Source organism: Pangasianodon hypophthalmus, chromosome 30 (assembly GCF_027358585.1).
Source record: "Pangasianodon hypophthalmus isolate fPanHyp1 chromosome 30, fPanHyp1.pri, whole genome shotgun sequence".
NCBI classification, from domain to species: Eukaryota; Metazoa; Chordata; class Actinopteri; order Siluriformes; family Pangasiidae; genus Pangasianodon; species Pangasianodon hypophthalmus.
The window spans coordinates 9,233,901-9,255,627 of NC_069739.1; the positions used below are offsets into that span (position 1 = coordinate 9,233,901).

At 38.7% G+C, this 21,727-nt stretch overlaps 1 protein-coding gene across 4 annotated transcripts in view; it reads left to right on the plus strand.

Moving 5' to 3' along the window:
• The first annotated feature begins 2,369 nt into the window (after positions 1-2,369).
• Positions 2,370-21,727, plus strand: part of fig4a (FIG4 phosphoinositide 5-phosphatase a) — a 57,987-nt gene continuing 38,629 nt past the window's right edge. The window contains exons 1-9 of one of the 4 annotated variants that reach the window (XM_034302043.2): positions 2,370-2,494; positions 5,093-5,255; positions 9,321-9,433; positions 10,946-11,044; positions 13,321-13,444; positions 15,705-15,861; positions 18,099-18,149; positions 19,946-20,097; positions 20,942-21,070. In XM_034302043.2, coding sequence (XP_034157934.2) covers positions 9,371-9,433; positions 10,946-11,044; positions 13,321-13,444; positions 15,705-15,861; positions 18,099-18,149; positions 19,946-20,097; positions 20,942-21,070 — 775 coding nt within the window. In that variant the 5' untranslated portion in view covers positions 2,370-2,494; positions 5,093-5,255; positions 9,321-9,370. Of the gene's footprint in view, positions 2,495-5,092; positions 5,256-8,776; positions 8,935-9,320; positions 9,434-10,945; positions 11,045-13,320; positions 13,445-15,704; positions 15,862-18,098; positions 18,150-19,945; positions 20,098-20,941; positions 21,071-21,727 lie in introns of those variants that run through there. The other 3 variants (XM_034302044.2, XM_026917333.3, XM_026917334.3) reach the window with 3 other exon arrangements.

Sequence of the window (21,727 nt, forward strand, 5' to 3'; positions counted from 1 at the left end):
TGGCTCCTGTTCACACAAAATCGCACACCTGCACACACCATTCCATGTTCAGCATAGTTCCTCTCTTCCTCTGCTACAGTAAGGTGAGTTATACTGAGCTGTGAGCTCGTTGCTTTCTCATGATCTGCTATGATGCGGAAGTGATCTGGTGGCTTACTAGCACAACAGCAACAGCAACAACAACAACAACAACAGCAATACCACTTATCCTCTTAAATAAACATTTTAACTATAGTGATCCACTTGGGTTAAAAGGCCAAAATGCAGCCAAGCCATCAGAGATGCTGTGATTTAAAAAATTTTTTTTTTTTTAGAAGTTTTAATAAGACACTGTTGATCTTCTTTAAAAATTAGATGACTTTTCATAGTTCAAGCATACTGTTACTGTTGCTTAGAGTATATTTAACCCTCCAGACCTGCATGACATGCTGGTAAATCTTTGACAGTTTTGTGACCCCTCTAAACTCTTCTCTTTCATAGAACACTCAAACAGACCTGAGGCACTAATATTACAACCCCAAAATGATTATTACATTGCCATAAATCCAAAAGCGACACTGCAGCGGGGCTTTATGACCGCAATTTATGAAGTAGGGTTTGCTGAGACCTGAGTCAGACATGGCCAATTTTAACCAAGGCCAACAGAAACATAAGGACAAAATATAACTTTGAGATATAACTGAGGCTTTCAGCGGAAGGCAACAGCTCGAGCGAGCATTTTTCCCATGCATGACATTAAGTAAGTTTGCTCCACTCTGCAGTTCATTCAACTCTTTTAACTCTTAAAAGGTGGAAAATAATTAACTACGTGTACTCCTGCTGAAGTACCTGAATACATGGTTTACTACTGTAATGGTACTTTTTGAGTATTATTAAATCATGATTGTTTTTTTTTTATAAAAATTTGAGAGAAATGCTAGAATTTGTCTGTTTGCAACAGCAAAAACGTTCAGTTTTACCAAAGATTTAGGTGAATTTATTTCAGGTTTTTTATGTTTATTGAATTCTAATTATATTTACACCAGATGACACTATTCCTGCACTGAATTCAACATAATTTGATCAAAGACACTTATCATTTGATCCATTTTTCCTTAAAATACTCTGTTCCACTGTGGCGTTAAAGTTGTTGCTTAGCAACTTTATTTTCCACTACGGCCTGAACAATGATTTTGTCCCTAAAGCTGTCATTTTAATGGAAGTCCTGATTAATGGAAGACTTTAAGCAAATTTAGAGACAATATGTGCATTTCAAAAATAATTTAATTTTGTGACCCAATCACATCATTGCTAGATATGTAGAAAACTGTGTAGCTAGAAACATGTATAAATTAACACGCGCTCTCTAGCTAGCTAATGAACCTAACAAACTACTGAACCTCCACCAGCATTTGGCTAAGATAGCTAGCCAGGAAGCATTATTATTTTTTTAAATACTGTTGATAATGAAGGTGGTGGTCACTTCAGCATAGTTCATTAGTTAAGATAAGGTTAGTTAAGATAAGAACAGAATAGAAAATAGAATATTTTTGATTAGATGTGCGGCATATAAAAGTCATTTGTAAAGTAATTACTCAAGTAATTTTTCACCAAATGACTTATATACTTTTACTTGTATTAATGATTTTCTTGATGATTACTTTCAAATGTACTTGAGTGAATTATTACTGCAGCAGCAGTCTGTTTACAGCATGTTTCCTACTCTTTCTATCAAATGTACCCAGATGATTAGGATCTCAGATTTATTTTATTTTAATTCCCCTTCCAATGTAGTTAACTGAAGGCTAAAAGTTGATTTTCAATAAAAATATTAATTTACTCCTGGATTTCAGTACATGATCATGGTCTCTGATGGGCTTCTTGTCTTGCTACACCACTAAATCTAACCCTAACTTTTTTTTTAACCTTACGTCCATGATACTAATGTTAACATCCTTTCAACATCAATTAGCCTGAAATGAATCTGTGTTTTGAATAAATTAAATTAAAGGCATTTCCTTACCTTTCTGGAGAATAGATAAAGTCATTACCCTTTAGCCCAAGCTAAATAAAGCTGTAATAAAGAGGTAATGTGAACAAAGTTATACTGTTCGCCTTCACGTTATGTCACTTTCAAGATCCACTGCTAGTATAATGGATTTTGAAAGATATAACGCACTTAGCTATCACTTAAGTTATGTTAACTATACCGTGTTAGCATGGTACGCTTTGTCTTAGCACATACTCCAATGTACATATCTCATTTCACTACTCAATTCTACGACCGAAATCAATTTGAATCAGCAGGATCTTATCTGGTAAGAAGATGGTATGTTGAAGATGTTCATGTTATAGATAGTGGAGGTGCACGATATTTGTTTGCTGGGTGTGTATTTAACTTGTCGTTGTGTGTTTCTCTGTGTGAATTTGTTTCATTGTTTGTTTGGTTCCCGCTTCTCGGTGAATTTTCTGCCTGTTGGATTAAACTGTGTGGATCTTTGAGCTGGAATTAAAGGTGAGCTCAGCAAAACAATTTTAAATTTAGTGTTGAAATTTAATGTTCTCCCCATTGTGGAGCTGTCAGGAAAATAATAACTGCTCAGAGATAAATCTTTGGTCTCAGTGGCACACCAGGGTCTGTAAATGGAAGAGAAAATATTATATTATATATATATAATACATATATAATAATTATACATAATTATGGATCAGTGATATCCAACTAATCAGGACAAAAAAAGGTGCCATGGCAGTAACTTTGTTCCATGGCTATGATCTTTAAAAGCTATACATTTAGCTGTTCAAGCTTTGAACACATTCTCAGGCTGTGGAACAATAAATAACTCAGCAAATATGTGAACAGTGACTGAAATTGAGAGAGAGAGAAAGAAAGAAAGAATGAGAGAGAGAGGTATGCAAAGGTAAAAAGCTTGCAAACGTAATAAAATAATTTAAAGTTACTACCTGAGGTGTGTTACAAATCATGGGAATGAAGATACTGGGAATACACTCAGATATTATTTCATATGCTGTAGAAAGTATTGTTTTTGGTAGAGATGGCACAAAAGCATTTTTTCTTTTCCAAATGTAGATACCAGAACCTTGAGTATGAACCGATATCAGTAGCCATTAGATAGTGTTTACTTTACTACCAAGCTTTAAAATTTTAGTTTGAACTGAAGCACTTCACAGTTAAACTCTTTCACACAAAAATCACTTTCACTGTAAATACAATGAGTGTAATGAAATCAATCCTAATCCTAACAAAAGACAAAACAGTGTCTTTAAATGTAATTTCCGTTAAATGACATTTCCAGTCCCAAAATTTCTTTTGCAAATCCAGTTCCAATCTTTGTCATTTGTTACAGGATCCGAAATCCGGTATGTTTTCTCCGATCTACTGTTTTTCTTTTTTTAATACCGGTACCCAGTATTGGATCGGTGCCATCTCTAGCTTTTGAGTGTATTATTTACAAGCTTCTCAGGGTCTCTGTATCACCTCACACACCATAAGACCCCCAAAGCTGAAAGTTAGTGTTGTTTAGTTGTGTTTAGTTTGTGCTTTCCTTCACATGCAAATAATCACACGATTCAGGCATGAATTTGGGATTTTACACACTTTATATGTTATTATTCACGTGAAGTGCCAGGGATAAGAAACACTACAGGGAATGAAAAAGAAAACCGAAAAGGAACAAAATTTTTCACTGAATGTCACCGAAAACTTAAAAAAGCGCATAACTTGTTAAAAACATTTTTCTTCCCTGTTCCAATTTTGTTCTGTTCCATTTAAAGAAAATACAGTAAAGCCCAAATCTATACATTTTATCAATAAGCTTAAATTCTAGTCCAGAATTCACCACTTCCTGCACACCTGGCTCCAGGAAGATGACATTACCTAGCAGCTATAGCTGAATTTTTGAAGATGGGGCTGGATATAAATTTGTATAGAAAGTATTTTTCCAATTTTCTGCAAGCAACAAATCGCACTGTAATGTAGAAGGATGCTCTGAAAATGTTTCTGGTTAAATGCAGAGTCTGGTTTATTTATACCTGAGGCTTCCTATAAGCAGAGTAGATTATCATATGTAAAGAACATTATTAACTGATCTTTTATTTTGCTCGAACAGGTTTCCAACATGTTGTGCATGTGGTTGTTTTTCCACACGTGATTTTTTCACATTACTCATTTATTTTCACCTTACTTTTTTAACATATGTTAAGTTTTTAACAGTCACAGACATAATGTTTTTAACCTGATAGCTAATTGTGATAGTCTAATGAGGATGAGGCTGAGGTTGAGATTGAGAAGCTAACTTCCAAAAAATTAAAATGACATACTATGCCTTTAACTCACCATGTGGCTGTTTGAAAAGAGTTTCTACTTTCAGTGGTCTGGCTCAGCTGCACCTTTCTGGGTTCTTGGTTTCAGTGTTGTTACAACACTGCGATAAGCAGAGCAAACAGTTTGATATAGCTTGCACACACACATGTACATAGTCAGACACACACACACACACACACGCTTGTCTTAGTATACCTGTGAGGAACTTCCACTGACATTATTAATAAATGCAGCTAATTAATGCTAAATCTAACCCAAACTCAGTGACGAAAAAAGAAAAAAAATCCTTTCAGCCTGATTTATTATTTTTTTTAAATAAATGCTGCAGTTTCTACAAAAGTGAAAAAAAGCAGTTCTCATCATGGGGACCAGCCAAATCTCCACAAGGTCAGATATTCCTATCCTTTTGGGGACATTTGGTCTCACACACACACACACATGCACACACATGCTGCACACACAGTGAGTTTGATAAAGGCTCATATACAACAGCTATATGAGAGCTTAAACTTTACCGCACTGCAGAACTGATGAAGAGCATCCTTTTTTTTCCCTCTCTCTGTCTGTACAAATATTTATTTCATATGAATTATTATATGTCAAAAGGATCTTTGCAGGTTTGGGAACATTGGAGAAGTGTTGTGATTTATATCCTTGATTATTTTTTCTGAAATAAAATGTCAAGTCAAATCTAGCAATCCTGGAGAAACATGGAGGAGCAAAGAACAAGAAACATTTGGTTTAACTTTCCCTTTTTGTTTGTCCAAGTCTTTGTCTCTGTGTCTAGCAGTGATCAGTGGGAGTTAGAGTTGTTGACCCATCCTGAAGACCCTTTTGTTGGTCACATTTATCGGTGTTTAAGCTGACATATCAGACAGTAATCCACTCAGACCACCAGACGAGAACAACACACATCACTACTGGCCTTCAGGTATGGTCGCATATCCTCCACCTTTTTGATACAACCTCTCTCTGATACAATGATTTTTGACATTTCCAGCCTAACCTGCTGCCTGTTAACATTGTCTTATATCTTGTTCTGATTCATCCTAAATGTCATTTCAGCCTGTTTTGATTTCATGCCACGATGTACTTGACATTATCTAAGACAGTAGTCTAAGCTTTTCCTCACTGACGTTGGCGTGAAATTATTTTGATGACCATTTCAAGGTTAAGCGTCCAGTATCTGCTCACTCAGGCCTTCGTATCTAACACTGAAGATTAACTTAGAGATGGTTCACCACAAGAAGAAGACACCTTGGAATTTTCCACAGTATAAAAAAAAAACACATCATGAACGTTCTCCTCTTTCATCCTCCCTGCCCTCTTTATATCATTGACCTTATTTGTGCTTATACAAATCTTGTTCCATCTTCCATCCCACCCCTCCCTTCCAACCCTGGATACTTCAGTTCTAGGGATATAAACTGCTTGGTGTGTCTCTTATATAAGGGCTTTGATCCTAAACTAATAATCCTGAACTACTCTTCTTCTGATGGCAACATGCTGCGTTTTTTCCCTCTGATGGAAGGTTCACCGTAAAAAACCCTCATAGAATATTTGGCAACCAGAGCAGCTACATGTGTTGTACCAATGGTCTAGAAAAAGGCAGAGAGGTTCAGACTTAGCCTGAAAACAGGAACTGCTACGGTACATGATATGAGGAAAAACATCTTGAAGGCATTACAGTGCAAAGAGTCAAAAGTTTAAAGAGTACCAGGCTAAGGTTTTTAATACTGATCACAATGCATCTTGCTTGTGTCATCCTTATACACACACAGACACACACACATTCACGTACTCACTCCCCCTTTTCCTTTTTACTTTGTTTCACATCATGACAAATGATTTTAGAGTCTCGGCCTTGATCGGGACATTAAAAGGTAGATCTTTAGAGGTTTAGCTACAGCGATGACATCAGTGTAGCCAGAGAAGAGCAAGAAGAAGGCCAAGTGAAGAAAAGAAAAAATTTGGAGCTGGAGATTGAGTAAGGTGGGTAGAATGGAGGAGCTCAGTTTTGGGTGTTTAGGGGGCTGAACAGGAGAAAGTGCAATGCTTCCCAGACCCTGAGGTCTTGCCAACACAAACCCAGCTCCCTGTGAGCCCCCTCTCCACTCCGGGATGCCTGTCTGACCGGGGGAGGGACACGCCGGCGCCATGCCGATTCCTTAGACAGCTTATCTCTCCACCAGTGATAATGCTGTCAAAATAACAGCCAAGATACATAGCGGTGAGGAACTGGTTAAAACCTCCTTGGTGTCCCTCCTTGGAGTAGCCTCTGCCTGCCCACCTTAGCTCTCTTTCTCTCTCTTTCCTGTTTCTCTTACAAGCAAATCACTGGTTATTGGAGGTATTTCTGCGAATTTATCTCCAATACGTTACTGTATAGAGTGTAAACTGATCTGCCGTTAGCCTGACTGATACAAGCTATTATAAGTAGTCTGAGATAATATAGTTGAATCTCTTAAGATGCTATTTATTCAAACTAAGTGTTTAAAAGATGGCCAGTGCTGCTATTTGAGGTCAAGACCACAAGCAACCTACATCTACTGGTGGTGTTGGTGACTTCATCGACAATGACATCTAGAGGTTTTCCACATGCATAACAAATTTTCACAGCAATAGCTGTGAAACAGTAGACTATTTATTTCAGCAGAACCATGCTTCTCAGTGGGGTCCATGATTTAACTACCCGAAAATGAGATCGTTTTGAACCAGCCACATTTCTGGATTGTTCAGCCTAGTCATGACTATTCATAGCCCAGATAAGGAACTGTAATACAGTTCATTTAGAAAATTGAGAAAAAAAAGAAAGAAAAAAAAAAAGAAAAAAGAAAAAAAAAAAAACAGGAGCTTGCTTTTGCTTTTGTGAAAAGCTTTAAATAACTTTTGCAAAGTTTACAGTTTGCTACAATGCCCTTATTAAATAATAATTCAGTTAATTTGTAACAGCAAAACTAAATGCATTTTCAGTTTTTAAAATGTAATTTTATTAATAGTTACTTAGGAAAAAGTATTTTGCATTCCTTTAGACTGTATAATTTTACTATGTGTGTGTGTGTGTGTGTGTGTGTGTGTGTGTTACTGTCTGTCCACTGGGTTTACGGGTTTCCTCTGGGTTCTCTGGTTTCCATTGACCTCCCCTAAAAAAATTTCGGACACTGCCAGAACTTTATCATCGACTGTCTTCGATTGCAATGACAGGGACGGTGGTGAGCACATCACATTATGCTTTCTAACGCTGCCAGCCTCAACAAAAGTTGAGTAAATTCAAGTACATCGCTACCTCACAATCATTTGCAACACTGCTGCTCATTGCTATAAGGGGCCAGAAAACAATTAACCTGATTAGCTAACCGGTCTTAGTGGACAAAAAACAAAACAGACTGATGCTGTCTAGCTGATGATTTAACTTGCTTTTTCCTTCACCTCTCGTCAGTCAGTTGAGAATTTTCAGTGGCGTTGTGTTTTATTTAGCGACGTTGCAGCAGCAAAACTGAGCCAAATGCTGGGTTCTTATATGTAAGTAAAGAATAACACATGACTGACCATGCTGTTACATGAAATTAATGCATGCTGGGGGAGGTGTGATGTGGCTCTGGAAGTGCATTATTTTCATATAATGGCACTGTCTGGAGTGTGTTATTCCGCTTATACCACAGCGATTTCCTGACAGTTACAATGTTTGATTTATTAAAGAATCACTTGTCACACATTTTAATGGTTTATAGTTAGATTTAATGTTGTGGAACATCGGAGAGACAAATTAGTTCCTGTTCTCACTTATGTTATAGCTGCAATAAACAGTCCTTTCCTAACCAGCCCCTCTCTCTCTCTCACTCTCTCTCTCTCTCTCTTCTGAGAAAAAGGAAAGCTTAAACTCCTCTTTCCTGAAGACTTTCCTGTACTGGGAAACTTTGACTGTTACAAAGAGCTTCTAACGGAGACTCCTTCCGTAAAATAAATGTCTTCTAAACCAAACCAAAGAAAACAAACAAACAAAAAACCCTCACCAACATCCATGATTATATGTTTTACTTTGCTTCAACAACAACAGTTTAAAAAAAATAAAAATCTGTTTATTATTAGTTTTAGATTACATTTAGCCTCTGCTGTACAAATCCCTGTGTGTGAGCTGTTACTACAGAAACAATAACCTATTAGAATTAGCATATTAATATAAACCTATTGTTCATATTACAGCCGGAACTACTTTCAGAAATAATGCAAACCTTCTGACCAATCAGATTCGAGAATTCAAAAGTGCTGCCGTATAAATAATAATAATAATAATAATAATAATAATAATAATAATAATAATAATAATATTACAGTGAAAAACATTAGGATATAAAAAAAATAGATACAAACAATCAAAACCACCTAGTTACATATCTAGCAACAGGACATAGCTATTTCCGGTTTGCGTTTTTTTTTCCCAGAGGTGCTTTTTGTCCCAGCTGAGTTCCCGTATCAGCTGGAATTCTTGTCACTTGACAGGAAGTAATTTTTTTTTTATTTGTTTGCAGGAACATTAATACGGTTTCTTTCTCACTCGGTGCAAAATGGAATAATAATAACAGCAATATTCTTTTAAAACCCTTCTCTCTGTAAGTGTGATATAATATCCAGGCTCGCATTGCTAGTATGCAGGTTGTTTTTAATGTTATTAGACGCCTGGAGTTTGCACTCGGGATAGATACAAGCTAGCCGTCTTCCTAATCTCAACTCCTAAACATATTCTCAACTCTTAAACATTTTCACATCTTATTTTAGCTTTCATTTCTGTAGTTTATTTATACTGCTGGTCTGAGTCATTTGTCTGCTCACAAACCTAAAATACAGTGTTGATGAGACTAAAGAAATAAAGCTCCAGCTCCATACAGTAGTGATCTGAAAATCAAAAAAACAAATAAAATGAAATGAACTGAACAAACCAGAGACAAGAGAAAGCGTTGATGAGGAAGCAAATGAACTGTGGGTTTCTGTGTTTCAGCAGCTTGTTTGGATCAGTGTGTTCTGCTGTATTGCTCCAGGATCATCCCCATGCCTCTGACAGCAGCTGTGATCAGTGGGGCCCAGAAGCTGGTCCTGTACGAGACAAGGGCTGTATGTAGCACTAATACTTTCATCTGATAAAATCTTCCCTCCTTTTTAGAAATCTAAAATGTGATCTGTCTGTGTTTGACGTGTCTGCCATCTTCCTGACTGCTTCACACCAGTGACACTGGATGGCAGTGTGGAGCTGCTCATTTCCCTCCCTAATTCCACTTACATACACTTTATGATCAAAAGTATGTGGACACCTGACCATCACACCCATGTGCATGTGCCTTCCTTAAACGGCTGCCACAAAGTTTGAAGCACACAATTGTATAGGACGTCTTTGTATGCTGTAGAATTTCAGTTTCCCTTCGCTGGAACCAAGGAGTCGAACCTAAACCTGTTCTGGCATGACAGCGTGAGCTCCTTGAAGACATGGTTTGCTGAGGTTGGAGTGGAAGAACAGAGCCCTGACCTCAACCCCACTGAACACTTGGAATACACTGGAACGCCGACTGTGCGCCAGACCTTCTCGCCCATCATCAGTGCCTAATGGTCTTGAACACTTCCTCACAGCCATGCTCCAAAATCTAGTGGAAAGCCTTCCCTGAAGAGTGGAGGTTATTATGATAGCAAAGGGGGACTAACTCTGGAATGGGATGTTCAGCATGCACATATGTATGATGGTCAGGTGTCCGTGAACTTTTGGTCATATTATGTAGCTGTTTCTGAAGGCTATTAATACATTTCTATATTGAATCTTGCACATGACCAGTCTGACCCCTCTCTTACTTATAGCAATGTACTGTAAATATCGGCCTCAAACACTGGATTGGTATCGGATTCGGATTGTGATCTTTCACGTAACTTGGCCATAGTTTACATAAGGTCACTCGAAGGTCTCAGTATCGATCATTATCAGGTGTTGATACTCGGAGCACTCAGAAATTGGTCTTGTATTGAGAAATGGACAAAGTGGGATCAGTAAACTTGCTTTGTGGTGTTGTTCCCTTTCAGACGTTTGCCACTGATGCAGAAGAAGCTATCAATATGTATCTGTGCAAGTCGGGAAGACAGACAGTGCAGTACAATACAGTTCTGTTTGAGTCTATTACTGCATTGTGTGAGATTAATGCTGAAAAATGTGTTACAGCCACTATTTAATAGGACTGGCTGTACGGAACATGTCAGCCAGTCAGTGCTGTAGAATAACAGTGCTATTATCCATTGTTCCTGAACCAAAAACATTGCATTGACAAAATACAATTTAAACTTTGCAGTGACATTCTGCACAAGGCAAAAAAGAGATGTCTATCTTGTATGATATTGCAAGCAAGTAAACAGGAGCATGGTAGTTTGTCTCAGATAGAGAACTGCAAACACCATGGGCAAGCAAACCTTATAATATAATTATAATATTATAAAATAATTATAATATTATTAATCTTTTCATTTTTTCTCCACACATTGCTTCATTTTCCATAACGAGTATAAATACTCACATGATATACATTCATTTACTGTTAATAATGTGGTAAAAAATATATATATGTATGGCTTTTCTCTTCCTGTCATCAGAGATATTTTCTGGTGGGGAGTAATAATGCTCAAACCAAACACCGTGTCCTGAAGATTGACCGAACTGAACCACGAGATCTAGTCGTTATTGATGACAAGGTAAGTTTCTTAATGCTTATTGTATTGAGAAGTATTCTTTCCTGACGAACAACACTGAATCTACACCAATACCAACCCCAACCCCTTAGCCACCCCTATGAGATAGACTCCACTCAAAGCTGAGATTGAATGATTCTGATGTACTCAGTAGCAAAGTCATTATCGTAAGTCCAGCTTTTAGCTCATCTTACCACCAGGGATGGTGAGAATCTTTTTTTTTTTTTTTTCTTTCCAAAGAATCACTTTGCTACGTTCTGTTGCACATGTGCACACATGCCAATCCCTTCCTACAAAGACACAAAGTGATTTATGATACAGTTTATTCAATAAATTCCAGTCACATTGCTATTTCCCCTTTCTTTCTGTCGCATCCCACGTGAACACCATATTGGTAACCTCCAATGCTAGCGATGGCCTTCCCTCATCTCTTCCACCATAGGGAGTGTATGCTTTTATATGTTAGGAGCGCTTTTCTAGTGAAATGCCATGGAACTCGCCACACTGTTTGCTAGTTATCTCTGCAAATGTGCTCTGTGTTGTTGCTCAGTAAATGACACTCAGTGCTTATTCTTCCTGCTGGGGCGAGTTCTCTCCTTTGAGAATTTCACATTCTAGCAGGGGTGTGTGGATTTCTCTTGCCACACTTTATGCTTTCACTACTGAGCCTGTAAAGTGGCATATCCCTTGTTTTTATCACAAGACTCTGAGCTCAATACAATTGCCTTTCTGAATCCCCTGGAAGCCAAAGACATACACCCGCATCAGCACTGCGGATGCAAAATCTGGCTGGGACTGATCTTGTTGAGTGCGAGACATGGCACCCCACGGCTGGCAGATTTAGACCCTGATTTGGAGCTGAATCTGACCCAGGCACGTCCGGAGATCACTAATAAACTTAACAATGCTTCTGAGACTCTTTCTAGTCTATTAACGGCCTAGCTGAATTCAACGATTTAGGAGCTGAGACCATAAAACCCAGGGACTGGTGTCCTCCAACACAGCCCTCCTTATATTAGGGTGACTATTCACCCTATTCATTCCTCAGCAGAGGAGCGGTAGGTTGCTATGTCTACAGCTGTGTCCATTCGACCCTAGCTTTACCGGGTTTGGGTTTGGCCTCTGCAAGCTTGCAGGCGGCACTGAAAGGTAGCCTGCATTTAAAAGTTGATTTGGACAGACAGGTCAAACATGCCTAGGCACCGTGATTTGTTCTAGCTGGTATGATGTAACACAAGCATATTGGGCTGGGCCACGTGGTTGGCATTGATGCTTTTATTGCATTGCTGGTGGTCTCGCCTGACAGTGCACTACATCCGGATGCATGCTGCCTTAAAGGTGCTATTGCATCAGGCAGTGGTAGCTCAGTGGATGAGACATTAGCTTTCTGATTGGTAGATCGGGAGTTCAAATCCCAGCACTGCTAAGCTGTCACTGCTAGGCCCTTGAGCAAGACCCTTAACCCTCAACTGCTCAGGTGTATAAGGTGAGATAAATGTAAGTCGCTCTGGATAAGGGCATCTGGCAAATTCCACAAATATATACATATCACACTTGGCACACATTGACAGAATGTTAGCTGCTTTATCGCTAGCATTTGAACAATCCCACAAAACCTGCATAAGTTGAACCCTCTGTTTGGGAGCTGATTGACAGCTTTCTCCTAGTAATGGGACAAAGTGGGACATCTAGGCCAGGATATGGGCAGATTCTCTGACAACCTGGTATGTAAACAGAAGTATATATAAAATTGACCACACATGGATGTGGAATCATTGTATTTGAGCTCACAATCTCCTGATGATTGGGCGAACGCTTTTCTGGTGTGCTACCCAGGAGCCCTGCGCAGGGTTTTTCTAATGAAATGAGTCCCACTTGCCCCATTGGTGCCCCAGTGGTACGTGATAGTCACACCGGATGCTGGGTAGCAGCAGCACAGTTGGTATATTTTTCCCTGCTGTGACATCACAGCAAATCAACCAGCTGGAATTGAGGGTTGGTTCAAGTGACCTTCAGATTTTTATTATCGATTGCAGTATGTTAGTCCACTTGCACCACATTAGATATGTCAATCATTAGGGTGGCCCAAGGTCAGAATACCTGACTGTGTGACTTGCCCATGAACAGGTATCCAGGTGTTTCACATTGTCCTTGGTGGTTATCCATAGTCCATAATTACATAAAGTATGTATCTTGTCTATATATCGCAGTATATTTCATACAGCTGACCTCTTTTTTTTCATGTGTTGTGTTGTGTGTGTTCTTGTGTATGTGTTCAGCATGTATATAGTCAGCAGGAGGTTCGGGAGCTTTTGGGAAGGTTGGACCTCGGAAACCGCACTAAGATTGGGCAGAAAGGCTCCTCTGGGCTTTCCAGAGCTGTGAATGCCTTTGGCATTGTAGGTAAGATACTAGTCAAAAATAATGAAATAAAATAATGTTTTCTTTTTTTGTTATTAACAAGGTTAAGATGTGGGCAGGATGTGCTAATCCCAGAACAAATTCATCTGAAATGCATTGCCTGGGTTTACTCATTTTAGTTGCCGCCATGGACACTGTGAAATGGTGACTTGGTATAGGATTTTGTCTGCTGGGTGTTCCTCTGTCAGGATTCATTAAGCACATTGAACTTCACTGCTGTTTGTCAAGAAACAGTGCTTAAAACTCTTACACCATTGTGATGTCAGTTATCCAGTTGTCCTTCTAATAGCTGAGGCTTGTGGGGGTTTTTTTTTGGATGCACAAGATCTGATTATCTAATTTTGCGTCTGAAGTCTTAAGTTACTATATTAAGCATTTTCAAAGTACACTTTCAGACCTCTCTGAGTTGAGAGGTTTTGGCAAATCTCCTCGTTCTCATCACTGATTTGTTCAGTCTTCTTGCTCTTTTGGGTGGAAATGTCAAGTCGAACTTGGAGGTCACTGCAATCAGACGTAGTGAAGATTAGAAATGAAGTCGTATGAATAGAAGAGATTGTGTGCATGGGTGTACAACATGCAAAAATCAGAAATGGTTGTTACATTTTCTGAGCAACTGTAAAACAGCCCGTATATTTACAGTATTTTCTAGCGAGTGGAGTTGCTGTGTAGTTACTGTAATTAAGATGTGCTTCATTCAAAGTGTAATGGTTGTTTACAGTCATGTATTCAGTTTTTAAATGGCGTGAAAATCTGTATTTGTACAAGACATATTGGTAACACTGTATTAACATACAGTTATGCTACTGTTTGAAGTATGTTAGCTGGGTTTTTAAAGCAAAAGAATAGAAATGTGTATTTTAAAGCAATCAATTGATTTCAGTAGCCTGTTTCGTGTCAGCAGGAGTTATTAGCTAGCTAGCTATTAGCTCACCTAATGTATTATGCAGAATCTCACTATAGTCAATCATTATCAGTCACAACATCCACGCTTTGATTGAAATTTGGTTAAAATGTACTGTTTATACATAATTTATATTCAAGTAGCTACTGTTAGCTATACGGATTACGTATTTTACACTAGCAGGCTATTGATACTAGCAGGTTAGTGATACAGAATGTACAATCTAGTTAGGCTAACAGCATTCATGCAACTCCTGCATGTATTTACCCAAGAATTAAAATGATCTGTTTTATTCAATTCCTGAAAACAAAGTAATAGCTAACTGAAAAGAAATAGCTAGTAGTGACGATGATCCTTTGCTGCTTCAGTGTGGTGCCTATTTATTAATTTTTTTTAAACAATACAGTCACAGCGGTGTTGCAGTAGCTATATAACAATGTCTTTAGATATAGTATAATCTGCCAGTAAATATTTTCTCACTGCTGTAAAACAAGTCTAAAGATCATACTGGTTACTAAACATAGTATTTTATTTACAGAAATTATTTACAGTGACAATTCGAAGCAAGAAATTCTACAAATCAACATGGATCGATCAAGCACATTGTGTCTAAAAAAAAAAAAAAAAAAAAAGATGGTCCGTGACTTGATTTTCTTTTCGAATGACATCTTTGCAATCTTTATCTCTTTTCCTGCGAATGACTTTTAAGAGCAACAGAGACTGTTGATTGCTGCTCAATTCCTGACCTACATAGATTACATTGTTGACTGTTGGTGCTATGTAGACTATTACACAGCGCTCTCATCCTCAGCCCTCCTCCGATCATAATTACGTCTTACGCAAACACACAGTGGTATTGATTGAACACTTGTCTGAAGGGGACAAAGGGTTTATGCTTAAAATGACGCATTCGCATAACAGGTATTGTCCAATGTTTGGCATGAAATACTGTATTGGTCTAATAATATTATTGACCTATTTCTAGCCAAAAAAAAACTTTTTGTGTGCATTTTCACTTTTACTTTGTCATTTTATCATTATAATATAATTGGCCTGGAACATATCCTGTAGAGGCTTTGTTTATCTTGTGAGCAGTAAACACTGTAATGTACCCCTTTTGGTTAGTCATGATTAGCAAATCTGTCACACACCTCTGACAGGACGTTAACAGCTGTGCTCTTTTTACAGCTTATACATAAACTGCATACAACTCTGCCAGAGCTGATTTCTGTTCGAGAATTTGTTAAACTCATACAGATTGTCATTGGTGTCCACCCACAGTGCTGTATAAAATGTCTTGTATATGATTGCTTAGTAGGATTTTTCTCCTCCCTCTTGTAGGCTTTGTCCGTTTCCTGGAAGGCTACTACATCATTTTGATCACCAAGCGACGCAAGATGGCCGACATTGGGGGTCACTCCATCTATAAGATAGAAGACACCAACATGATTTATATCCCTAATGACTCAGTCAGAGTCGCACATCCTGATGAAGCCAGGTTAGTTTATGTCGAGATTTTATACTTTTACAGTGCGTTCGGTTTTCTAAGGTTGCAGGACCCGCCGAGATGCAAACTGCAGTTTAAAAGCCGCTGTCAAGTGGTGCAACCACAGAGCTGTCAATAAGCTCAGGACTAAATGGAAATGCAGTGAATGAAACGAATATGTTCATGAAGGTAGATGAAGTGGAGGGAATTAATAAGATTAATGAGTAATAATAATCCATTTTACCCAGCACTAAAGTAAAAATTATTAACTATTTTGTCCTAAATAAAAACATCTAGGAGCATTAAAAAACCCAACCAAGTTCAAAAGTAACCCAATTTTGTGGAAAAACCAAGAACCTGGAAACACTGCTTCTAAATTTTGTGACGTGAAGATTAGTAGATCAAAATGAATATGTAATCAGCAGCACTTTCCATCCCTATCCTTTTGCCCTACTTTTGCATGATCTTCCCACAAATGCAAAGTATAAGTTTGAAGTGCATGTTTGTGTGTTGTCACATGACCTGTGCTTAGAGTGTTTAGGTTTGTACGTCAGTTTCATACACAAAACGCAAGGTTTTTTGGTAATTGCACATAAAAACAGGGACAAACAGCTTAGTACATCTGACCCTTTGTGTCAGCGTCACTGTCACATTTGGCTCGTGCTGTCTTGGGTAAGCATGTGTCACACTAACCTCAAATAGTAATTCACAATCTCACATTCACACTCTCCCTGTGCGTTTTGGGAAGATGCTGCAGACCAAACCTTTAACTTATTCTTGCAATAACCTACTTCTTATACACACACAGTATACACGTGCCAGCCACTTTAATAGGAACACCTTTACCCAGTGCAATTGTTGAATGCTCTAATTATCTAATAATGCAGATACAGGTCAAGTGTGAATGTTCACATCAAAAATCTGAATGGGGGAAAAAGTGATTTCAGTGACTGTTGCTGGGGTGAGTATTTCAGAAACTGCTGATCTCTGGGATTTTCCCACCCAACAGTCTCTAGAGTATAGAAACAACTCTTAAAAAAACAACACCCAGGCACAGATTCACAGAAACTGGACCGTTCATTTTTATTTGTATAGTGCTTTTAACAAGAGACAGAGAGAGAGAGAGAGAGAGAGAGACATACAGAGAGAGAGGGAGAGATTATTAGCTATGCTTATTGTCCCGTAATGGTTAAGGACAATGCAGAGTGCAAACAGGGACTCCAGCAAGACTAGCTGTGACAGCATAACTGAAAGGGAGAGCCAGAAGGTGACACAGACATGAGGGCGCCCTGAGACATAAAGCAGCCAGCCACTCCACCGTCAACAAATGGGAAAACATCACCTGGTCTTTTTCCAATTTTCAACTGCAGTTTAGGTGAGTCTGCACCCACTGTAGCCTCAGATTCTTGTTCTTGGCTGACAGGAGCAGAACCTGATGTGCTCTTCTACTGTTGTAGCTCATCCACCTCAGGTTTCGCTGAGTTGTGCATTCTGAGATGCTTTTCTGCTCACCACAGTTGTAAAGAGTGATTAATTGAGTTACTGTGGCTTTTCTGTCAGCTGAATCCAGTCTGGCCATTCTCTTCTGACCTCTCTCATCAGCAAGGTGTTTCCACCCACAGAACTGCTCCCCACTGGATGGTTTTTGTTTTTTTGCACCATTCTGTATAAATTCTAGAGACTGTTGTGTGTGTGAAAAGCAGATCTGATCTCAGCAGATCAGCAGTTTCTGAAATGCTCAAACCAGCTCATCTGGCACCAACAACCGTGCGACGATTAAAGTCACAGAGATCACATTTTTTCCCCATTCTGATGTTTATTTGAGCATTAACTGAAGCTCTTGAAATGAACAAATGATCTGAGCTATCCTCCAGGTAAATATGGACGTCTGCGATAATTGATCTTCAGCTGAGAGTTTATTGTTATACTGTATGGGTATTACTCCACTTAGTTTGCATAGCCTTACTTTCAGAACTCTTAATAATGATTATTACCCATTCAGTTTATTAAGTTGAAGTGAGAGTGAGACCCTACAGACACTAAAGGAGGAATAGTACATGGTTTATCTGTTCTTATGTGACATAATTAACTGAAAAGGAGCAACTTGGGAGTGCTGTCCCGAGAACAGATCACACGTCTGATATTATTTTAATGTCTCATTTTACGTAAGTGTGCACCGAACCACATTTGCTGTTCCCATTAACAGTTTACTGCTTTTACTTTCTATAACCATCATTGTATTTCTACAGATATGTGAGGATGTTCCAAAATGTGGACCTGTCCAGTAACTTCTATTTCAGGTAAGTGTGCTCAGACGTTCCCCGCAGAGCAACTAAGATGTCACATGTCCTGCTGTGGTGTGTGTGTGTGTGTGTGTGTGTGTGTGTTTAAGTACGTCCTGTTCAGAACACAGGGTATGATTGGGTCTTAATTTAGCAGCACCTGAGATCAGATTTGATCCTGTAACAGTATAACGAGTATGGGGCAGGTCAGCCTGTGATACGTAGTAGATCCTTGATGATCTTGGGTTTCCTTTCTGACACTCGGCTTATGTGTGTAGCTGTGTTCACTTGTCCTTGTCTCCGGTTTTTGTGTGTGTGCGTATTATAAGGAGTACAGGATATGCTGTATTTTGAATGGACCTTGGGTTTTTGGCTCACGTTTGTGTCTAGCTCTAATTTGGTCTGTACGTGTTCTTGTAAGAAGTGCGTGCGTGAGCAAAGACGTGACGCTAATGTAAATCGTTTCCATTTGTTTTGAATGTGAATTTTGTGTATACAGTCTTAAAATACTCATCATTCTTTACTTATTAATTTCTACATGTACATTCTAATTAAAACAGTACGGTATATATTATACATGGGCTATGTAGCCTGCTTTAAAAAAAAAAAAAAGATATTACACTTCAATGATTCTTTGCATATTAAGACTTTATAGGAAGGAAAATGGCGCTTCACTGGTTATGGGCTTTGTTTGCAGCACTCCTGACCCCAGATAAATTTGAAGTAGGGCTGTGTAGTGTTTTACACCGAGGTGTGTAATAGCATGAGAGTGACATATAAATGTCAAGTACGGCTGGCTCTATTATTAAGAAATGGAATTGGCACAAACGTGACTGTGCCTAGAGGAGGCCGTCTACCAAAATCAGTAGCAACCAAGAAGCCATGGGTAACTCAGAAGGAGCTAGAGAGATCCACAGCTCAGATGGGAGAAGCTGTTTGCAGGATAACCATAGCCTGGGCACACTTTCCACAATGCTGGGCCATTTTCAGTTTGCCAGATAGCCACATTGGAGACTGAACAAATGTGTAGGAAAGGGTTCTCTGTGTCAAAACCAACAGTACTCCTGACTCTGAGAACACCATCCCCCTGCGGTGAAGCAAGGTGGTGGTAGCACTGAATATTTATCAACCAACAAATGTTTGCTTTTTCGCTTAATTAGTCTTAGTGACAATGAAAAAACTCTGCATAATATTTTAAGTTAGTTTAACATCGATTTAGTTGATCGAAGTGACTTACAAGTGTACAAACCAGGTATATAATCGAGTTGATTGTAATAGAGTGCTAGTTAGTTTTTGCAAAAATGACCAGAAACAGAAGAGAGCCCATACTAAAACAAAAACATACACATTCATTTAAACGAAGAAGAAGAAGAAGAATAAGAAGAATAAGAAGCAACCTTATTTTGATTAACCTTATTATGTTTAATTTTCGTCATTGACACAGTGTTTAATTTTTTCTCACTTCGTCGTTGCAATATTCAAAAACTTGCTTATCACATATCACATTTTGGCCATATTGTGCAGCCCTGTGTTTTTAACAACAAAAAAAATAAAGGTGGTACAATAAAATATGTTTAAGCTCATTCATTGCATGTATTTTTTATTTGTTCGATTCACTTTTGCCCATTTTCCTGAAGTTTGCCCGGACTTCTGGAGTTAACGATACACACAATCTAATTTATCTGATTTATTTAAAGCCTGGTTGTAGACAAAGCAGACTGTTTGATTGCATTTACTTTTTGCGTGAATGGCAAATCACTTAATCATTGCTAGTGATGTGTCTCCTATGACGTTTGGATTTTTTTGACCTGTAGTTACAGCTATGACCTGAGCCGCTCTCTGCAGTATAACATGACTCTTCTCCAAACACCCTCTGATCATGGAGAAAATGAGGAGGTCCACACCAGTAGCAACAGCAAACAGGACAGTTTCGACATCTTTGAGGATGAAGGCCATCCTACGCAAGGTCTGTCTGTCTGTCTGTCTGTCTGTCTGTCTGTCTGTCTGTCTGTATGTCTGTCTGTCTCTGTGTATGTATTTCTTGTATGCTTGCGTTTCTTTTTCTCATTTCTCAGACTTTTGTCTTTGTTACTCCATCTGTATCTGCATATATGTGTTTATCTCTGTTTCTCTGCTTTTTTCACTTATCTTTCTATCCACGTGTCTCTTCATGTCTCTCCTGTGTCTCTTATTTTGCCTTTGTTCGTTCTGCCGTTATGTTTGTCTTGTTTTAGTGAGAAATAAAACACCTTTTTATTTTTTTATTCATTTATAGTTACGTTTAATGTTAGGGAACATCCGTGAAACCAGTTAACTCCTTTTATCATTTGTGTTATAGCCATCGTTCCCTCGCTTTCTCTTAAGGTTAATAAGGCATGAACAAAATGCAGCTTGTTATCGAGAAAGCAAGAGCAATGTGCTCTGTCCTGAAGAACTTCCTGTGGCAGAAAAAGGGACAGCTTGATTGTTACAAAGCACTGACGCTAGAGACTCCTTTCCAAAACACTAAACATCTCCTTCACTTTGTTAAATAACAACATGCTATCTTTTTATTATTAGTCATAGATTATTTGGAGCTTCCACCATACACGTCCGTTACTATAGAATCGATAACGCACTAGAACTATCGCATTAACCTAAACCTGTGGTTTGCACTATTGTCCGAGCTGCTGTTTTAGAAAACTAATCAGAGAATTCAAATTTGAGAATTCAACTTCAACTTGCTTTTCCATGTGTAAAGTTATAACATACATATGGTATGAGTGCACATTTTGTGTGTGAATCTGATTGGGTATCTGTTTTTATTCCAGTGGTTCACGCCTTGAGGAATGAGCCCTACGCGAAATATGTGTGGAACAGTCGTCTGTTGGAGAAAGTTAAGGATACGGTGCATCCAGACTGGCTCCTGTACATCATCCATGGCTTCTGCGGCCAGTCTAGTATCCTTGCACGTGTGTGTGTGTGTGTGTGTGTGTGTGTGTGTGTGCGCACACGTGTATGTTTACCTGATTCACCTGTCCATTTGTGATGTGGAATTCTTGAATGAATCAAATTAGATTTTTAATTTTAGTTACTATTACTCAGCCTTTACAAAGCTGCCTTTGACCTTTCCTTTTCTTTCCTTTCCTTTTTGTCACTCTGACTGTCTCTTTGCTTGTTTTATGAGCTGTATCAGTGCATTACTTCTTTTTTTCTCTCTCAGTCCTTGGTAGTTTTTGTGCAAACTATTCTAGTCTGAGCCTCTTTCCTCACGCTATCTCTTTCTGTCTGTCCCTGTGGGAGGTGCGTTCAGCTTCCTGTAGACACGTGAGGTCCACGGTGAGCCTCCAAGGCTTCAGTGGCGACACTTTTTACTCTTGTTTTTGTTGATATGTAGTATGCACCTGGCTGCCAGCACAGCCATGACTAAACCTTGTAGACGTCATGTCTCTGGCATGATACGGAACAGTTGGGCCACCTTTGGCGTGAAGTTGAAACGCTGCACATGCTTTCATATATATGATTTGAAAACGAAATGCGACTGTGTAGATTTGGGACTCCTTTGACCAACACTAACACTTTACAGTAAAATGTCAAATTTTCTTAGGTCTGCTCTT